This window comes from Lygodium microphyllum, chromosome 2 (genome assembly GCF_053477565.2).
Source record: "Lygodium microphyllum isolate KBCC chromosome 2, Lygodium_microphyllum_v1.1.10, whole genome shotgun sequence".
Classification (NCBI taxonomy): Eukaryota; Viridiplantae; Streptophyta; class Polypodiopsida; order Schizaeales; family Lygodiaceae; genus Lygodium; species Lygodium microphyllum.
The window spans coordinates 112,884,188-112,891,748 of NC_141136.1; the positions used below are offsets into that span (position 1 = coordinate 112,884,188).

Here is a 7,561-nt window from a genome sequence, read left to right on the forward strand (position 1 = left end):
TAGCAAATAGTTTAGAGTTTCTTGTGAATTATTTACGTGCAAATTCTCTAAACCAACTTCATTCGGCCTTTAGGAGAATGTAAGATGGAAGTGAGAAATCAATGCTACATCTAATGCTAGCTACCCATGACAACCACTACACCCATTGCCGCAATGAAGAGGAAAATCAAGTGTGGGCTTGTTGCCTTTGGGCACTTTTAGTACCACAATGATCAGAGTGTTCTCTTCATAGGTGGGCAGATGCCTCCCAGTACGTTGGGTCAACCACATCTATACTGTTTCTCTTAAAATTCGATGTCATGTATCAGATTTTCCCAAAACTTGGTACCTTTTCTTAATGCACTCCATCGACTTTTAAAGGAAACTATGCCATTTTAGTAAAGTTTGGAGCAATTTAGTATGAAATATGCTACCTCTTTCTCTTACTTCTCATGCAATGCACTAAGTGTTGAAAAAAATATAAGTATAGATTTTCCTTTGCCTTTTGATGCAACTAAGAAAATCTAGGAAAATTATTCCAAAAATTATTCTTCTTAGTTTATATTTCCAAGCATAGGATCAAGTTGAATTTATGTACTTTAATTTTCCTTTGCTTGTGTGAAAGGTATTTACAAAACAACTTATTCTAGCTAAGTCATTTTTCATTATTTTGCACTTATGTACATATTAAAAACTAATAAAAAAGTTCTTTCTCAAGAAATTAAAAATAGAAAATATAAAAGTTGTGTTGTAAGTTAGGAAATCCTAGTTATTCTCTTTTATCATCTCAAAGACCAAATATCATCAATACAAGGATGTAATTGTAGCATCAACTCTAGGCTACCCTCCTTCAATAAAGAGTATATTAATAATATATATGGATGTATCAAAACTCCATTTTATGGATTTGAAAATCAAGTCATTAGAGGATTTTGCCAAAATGGTATAAATTTTTCATCATGGCAAGGTTAGAGTGCCCACTACAACTGTATTTAATATGGAGCTCTACATAGCATGAAATTGCAACTTCATATTTGATCTTTCCAAGGGGAACTTATAGAATCTCCTTAGGAGAAACATGCAACTTACCCAAAAGGCTTGCAACTATATTTTCAATCCGATATAACTCTAACATAGTAAGTATGGATATGCTAGCAAAGGTTTCTCATCTTATGTCTGTCAAGATTACAAACTACACAGCTTCAGAAATTACAAGATTGTTTGTCAAGGAAATCTTTAGGCTTCATGGGCCCGAGGACTCCACCTTATTAAACATGTAAGATACCATGTGAGTTCAAACAAAAGAGTATTATAATTAGTAAAATTTATAAGATTGTATTTACAAAAGGGATTTTAAAGTTACAATTTGAAAAAAATATGTAAGTTTAGTAAAGTAAAAGGGGTCACCTTAAGGCCTTACACCATGTAAAGAAAGGATATTTCTTAATATCTTTTGAACTCATGTTATATGCATGATTTCGTACAGGTGGACTCCTCGGGTTCATGGGTTGCCAAAAAAATCATCGCTGATTAGGGTTCTCTCTTTACTTCTCAATTTTAAAAAAGTTTACTTGAAGCTAATGGTACATAGCTATGCTTTAGTATAATATATCACCCACACAAATTGATAGCTAAAAGAGATTAGGTATACAGATTACGCAATCATCATATTAGCAATGGTCGCTCCTATACCTATTTGAAGGACTTTAAAAGTACACTACATTTGTGATTAAATATTTACTCTTTTCCACTTTGTTTGAAGTACTAACGTGGTCTGTTCTTTGGTGTAGTATTTTGTTATAGGCCATCAAGTTGGAAAAGAAGCACATAGAAGAACATGGCTTAACTACTGTCATCAACAAGCTGTATATATGAGGTGTACATGCATGATATTATCCTTCCTAAAATCTAGTGAATTGGTTGTCATTATGCAACATTTAACTTTAGATTATTATTTATGTCAAGTTAGAGACCCCTTATGAGGAGCTACTATGGCAATTAGTAGTAGTTGTAGGCAATCCCTACAGTCCCTTGCTATTCTATTTGGATTCTAACCACCTGAAGTATCCCCTTCAACTCTTATGCATTTTTCTTTATCATCTCCCCTCCACCATATACAACTTGTGGAGCGTTATTTCTTTTTGGGTGACCATCATGTCCATGATGGTATATGACTTGTAGTGTCATGGTATATAACTTGTAGTGTCATGAATATTCTCAATGTTGATTCACATCATGATTATGCTTGGCTTTCTTTATGCTGACAGTGGATATGTACTCTATTTATGATGTTTTATCAATGTGTCTTCTCTGTGTTTTGTTTAAGAGTTTGCATTTCATTCTCTATGAAGCAAGAACAACAAAGTTTTCTAAAGGTGACATGCCACTACATTGGTTTTACATTTGTCAATGAAGGGTGAATAAACTAGAATAATATTATGGACATTATGCATATTCAATCAAGTGAGGGGCCAGGGCAATAAAGGTACTCCTAGAAACCTTGTGCATTTTACATGCTGGCAAGCATTGGCTTATTGAAACGAGCAAGGAATATTGGGGGGATTAGGGAGAGGGCCATTTACTCAATCAAGGGGGATATTCTCTTTGAGGGGGAGAGTGGGCAGGAGCAAAAAGGTTGGTCGTGCGCGGCACTCCTTTTGCGAAAACACACTTGAGGCGCAGCGGCGGTGACACCTGCTGTTGTGTCGCAGCACGTCCTCTCATGTCCCCGTATTTTTCCTCTCTTTATAATGGCTCCGCTGGGGATGCTTCTCGTCATTAGATACGTTACAGCACATCTGAATCTGGCCAATGAAAGAGGCAAGAGCTTGCCTACTACGTCTACATCATACAACGAAGTAGCTCTGCTAATTACCACCCGTATTATGAGAGCTTAGTCTCTCCAGGCCGGACGGGATAATTATTAACCTCCAGCGTTGAATCAACCACCATGGCCGCGTCGCTTCTGAATGTGGCTTGGGTGCTGCTGCTGCTGTCTGCCTTGGCAGCCACCCACGTGAGCACGCCCGCGGGAGCGGCCGCTCCGCTGAGGAAGAAGGCCGTGGCGACGTGGAAGTCCAAGTGCACGCCACGCGGCGCACCGCTGAGAGGCCGCGTCGCCAAGCAGCCCTTCTGCCCCAAGCCCAAGCCCAAGCCCAAGCCCAGACCTAGCGTGACGAACGCCCGCCTCAGCGCCCGCAGCCCCGCCCCTCGCATCGTCCGATCCGGCGGCGAGAGCCTATCCAACGACTACTATGCTAACACGTGTCCTCAGGTCGAGTCCATCATCCACAACAAGGTCATCGAGTGGATCAAGATCGACCTGTCCTTAGCGGCCAGCCTCCTGCGCTTGCATTTCCATGACTGCACGGCCACAGTATGGGCTTTAATCTGCTCAATGCTTCCTTCTTAAGTTTGTGTTGTTATCAATATTTCCATTGCTGTAATCCCAAAATAATCCATTCCTTCTTAAGTTTGTGTTGTTATCAATACTTCCATTGCCCTAATCCTAAGATAATCCATTGGCATCAGTATTAATCTTCTTCTCCTGAACAACGATTTATCAGGGCTGCGATGCCTCCATCCTCTTGGCTGATCCCAAAGGACGCTCCACTGAGATGTACTCTGTCTTTAGCAAGGGCCTGCGAGGCTTTGAAGTTGTGGACAACATCAAAATGGCTGTGGAAAGAGAATGCCCCGGAGTCGTCTCCTGCGCCGACATCTTGACCACCATAGCGCGGGATGTCGTGCTTGAGGTACGTATATAGTAGTTTGATTACGTGAATGCATAATCTCAACAGCTAAGCCTCGATGCAAGCCCTGATATTCAATCACTACGAAATTCTTTCGCGTCTAATTTGGTTGTTGACTATTTTAGTCGCCTCAAGTCACTTCATCGGTGTGGATTAATGGCTAGTATCGTTGTTACTAGATGGACGGACCTTTCTATTAACGCATTATTATTCGTCTTCATTAGATGGGTGGGCCTTTTTGGTTTGTGCCCTTTGGGCGCAAGGACTCCCCCACCTCTTACATCAAAGATGCTGAACAAGTTCCCCATCAAGAGTCTGATGCTAACACTCTTCTCGAGCAATATGGTGCCATGGGATTGAGTTTCGTTGATCTTGCCACATTGTCAGGTACCCACATGAACGACCTCTTGATACATTTTTCTTTTCGCCTTTTCTATCTCAACTAGCAAGAAATTTCCAAAAGATTTTATCCTTGAGTAATCAAAGAAGTTTAAGACATTCTTCCATGTGTCCCGAGGAAGGGCTCTTTTCACTTGTTTTTCCCTAGAATGTTCAACATCATGAGCTTTTGCTTGGGAGGCATCATATACTTAGCTAGGTGCACTTAGAGACAAGGGGTTACCAACGCAAGGTTCTAGAGATTTTCCCATAGTGATAAGGGCCTATTTTCCCTTGTTTTTCTATATAGTATTCGACATTATGAGCTTTTCCTTAGCAAGCACCACAGACCTAGCTAGGTGCCCTTGGGAGCAAGGGGTTACCAGCTAACAACCCCTCGTCCCCCAATCACATCTAGCTAGGTGTGGAGTCCCTCCTTCCCAAAAGCTCATGACATTCTCCTGATTCATAATGTGGGAATTATAACCGAAATTTCTCCAAAACTTTGTGTGAATTGCATCTAATTAGGTATGTGGTCCCTATAACAACCCCTTGCCCCCAACTACACCCCTAGCTATGTATGGAATCCTTGCTTTGCAAAAGCTCATGATGTTGTCCTAATTTACAATGTGGGAATTTCTCCAAAACTTGGAGGAGGTTTCACTAGCTAAGAATGGGGTCCCTCCCTCGCAAAAGCCCATGATGTTGTGTTAATTCTACGTACAAAAATCTCTATTTTAAAAATTTGGGGGGATTTTTCACTAAAATCATACAAATTTGCCATTTCATAAAGGATTCAAAGTTTTAGACTTCTTTCATTAAAATTCGAATGTATTTTTTAAAATTTTACAATTCACTTTACATTAGACCTCGATTTTTTGTGAGCACGTTTTAATTCACAAGAGCGGAAAAGGTATAGTGGGAATGTATCCAAAACCTCGTGGGAATGTCAATGGTTCTTTATTATTATTATTGTTATTTAAAAACATCGACGTGTTAAGCGGAACTACGATTGGGCCCTAATAACGTGCACATGCATTGCAATGATACGCAGGAGCGCACTCGGTGGGGAGGGCGCACTGCTTCTCGTTCACAGGGAGCGGGGCGCGGGGGGCGAACCCGGCGATGAACCGGACGTACGCGCACTTCCTGCGGCAGGAGTGCAAGGACGGGGGAGGCCCGTGGGCGCCGGTGTACAACGATCCGGTGACCCCATACGTGGTGGACCTGCAGTACTACACTAACCTGAAGCAGGGCATGGGCCTCTTCAAGTCCGACCAGACCCTCATCGCCGACAACGACATGACCAGTTCCATGGTCGACGCCTTCCTGAGCCAACCCGGCATGTGGGAGTCCCAGTTCGCCGTCTCCATGGTCAACCTCGGCAACGTCAACGTCATCGCTGGCAACCAAGGCGAGGTCCGCCGCATCTGCAGTCGGCCCAACCCCCCTCCTCGTCGTCCTCGTCGCGGCCACCGCTAAATCCCAACTCACACTACACTTCTATGATCATCTTACTGATCACAGTGCGCCGGTACACTACTCCTCCTCCTCCTCTTGCTCGCTAATTAGCTCACCTTGATTTTCCATCGCTAGCTACCTGACGAGGGCTCTTACCTTATAATTCATCAGTAGCCCCACTTCCACATCCAGATCAACAATAAACCTTGCATCAAGGAAGCTGCCGCCTTCGGACATCTGCACACGCCCTACCTCTCCATCTCACGGCAGTAAACTATGCCCGCCCCTTGGCATTGCCGAGTCCAAAATTATATGACATTACTTCGTATATGTAACATGGAGTAATGATTGTAGGGTACTATGGACTCTGCATGAAGCTTCTTCGGAAGCCAAAACTCAATGACATTACCATAAATTTTTCCCCCCTTTAACATAGATTAATTATTATAACTCACATATACAAAGGTTGAGTGAGTACTATGTAAGCTTGAAGTTTCTCTAGGAAGCCAAAACTTGATGGCATTATCTTTTATTTCTTTTTCACATGGCAAGTTAACCATTTTAAGTGATATTATATATATAGCCTGAATGCCCACAAGGTGATGTGGTTGAGCATACATCTATATGTTATGTTCGATCCATATTACAATGACAACATCTAACATGTCCTTTATAATTATCACAACTATATTAGAAATGCCAATTTGAACACATTACTCTTTACTAGTGCCATGACAATTTAAGGGTTCATAGCCAAATTACAAATTGGCATCATAAAAAGGTGATAGCAATCACCAAGGTATATGTTATTCACTTCTTTATTATATTCCCAAAACTAGTTTAAGAATTAGCACATTTTAACATTGGAAATAGTTATTTGGTTGTTCAAGTATAGGCTATATAATCCAAGTTCAAACAATTATTTGGAAACTTCACAAATAACACTCAAACAATCAACCCTAGTTCAGGGTTTCTTCAAGTAATACTCAAACCATCAACCCTAGTTCAATGTTTCTTCAAAACTTAAATATGGGTTTACATGTACCTTTGTTATGACAATGCATATTATTGGTTGTAACCTACACATAGAGAAGTGACAAGCTCTTTGATGGATGGATTAGACATGTAAGCAAGCTAGTGGATGTTTTTGTTCATGTGTCTTTCTAGAATCACGTGAAATAGAAGTAATCAAAGAAATGTTGTTGACAAAAGGGTATCAAATCAAAGCATTGGCTACAACATTTTCATGATTGTGAGGGTGAATTTATATAAGTGGATGAAAATATTGGACAAAAATAGCCCATCTAATCAGTTAAGTTTTTGTGGTTGAGACAAAAGTTGTCTATTGCTTTGTTGGTCAACTTCTATCATATATTTAGAACCTCTAAGATGATGCTTCCAAGTGCATAATAAATGGAAAAATAGCTAGCAACTCTTTATCATATGTGGTGTATTTTAACTCGTTAGATTTAAGCTTATAGCTAGAATATGCAATTTGGATGTGAACCTTGCATCAATATAGCACTAATACTTGAACCACTTGCATTTGCAAGTAAGAAAAATAGATTATTAAATTCGTGGACTTGTAAAACAAGTGCATGGGTAAGTGCATGCTTTAGTAATTCAAATGACTCTAGATTGACATTCATCTCATTAAAATACAATTCCTCTATTTAATACCAATATAGTCAAAGGTAAGTAATTTCTTTTAAACAATTTATGAACAAACTTGCAATAGAAACCAAACAAACATAAGAATATCAGCCTAGTGTACATTTTCTAGATTTACTAACCTAAAATTACTTCCAATTCCTTCACCTAAGACTATGTGTCATAAATGTTTGATTTCAATTAAAAAGAAATCACTTTTATCAAGAGGGGCATAAGAGTGGGTTTGTTTCAAAAGGTTGAGCACCAAGGATACAAATTCTTCTTAAATTTTTGTAAAAACCACAATATCATTTTAAAAAACAATGGTACAATGCTAATAT

The 7,561-nt window shown here is 39.9% G+C and overlaps 1 protein-coding gene across 2 annotated transcripts; it reads left to right on the forward strand.

The window, feature by feature from the left end:
- Positions 1-2,747: 2,747 nt before the first annotated feature.
- Positions 2,748-6,020, forward strand: LOC148040199 (peroxidase 7-like). 2 transcript variants are annotated; one of them, XR_015688573.1, is made up of 5 exons: positions 2,748-3,355; positions 3,546-3,734; positions 3,956-4,118; positions 5,164-5,643; positions 5,742-6,020. XR_015688573.1 is itself a non-coding variant. In XM_087666181.1 (4 exons), exons 1-4 carry the CDS (start codon positions 2,930-2,932, stop codon positions 5,589-5,591), a joined length of 1,206 nt encoding a protein of 401 aa, XP_087522307.1. In that variant the 5' UTR covers positions 2,748-2,929; the 3' UTR covers positions 5,592-6,020. The 2 variants fall into 2 exon arrangements, 1 of the variants encoding a protein (XP_087522307.1); XM_087666181.1 differs by having other exon boundaries at positions 5,164-6,020.
- The last annotated feature ends 1,541 nt before the right edge of the window (positions 6,021-7,561 follow it).

Excerpts from the sequence above, each read along its gene's own strand:
- LOC148040199 (XM_087666181.1), top strand. The coding sequence starts at position 2,930 with ATGGCCGCGTCGCTTCTGAATGTGGCTTGGGTGCTGCTGCTGCTGTCT. Across the intron at positions 3,356-3,545 it reads TCCATGACTGCACGGCCACA|GGCTGCGATGCCTCCATCCT; the intron begins GTATGGGCTTTA and ends ACGATTTATCAG. Across the intron at positions 4,119-5,163 it reads TGATCTTGCCACATTGTCAG|GAGCGCACTCGGTGGGGAGG; the intron begins GTACCCACATGA and ends AATGATACGCAG.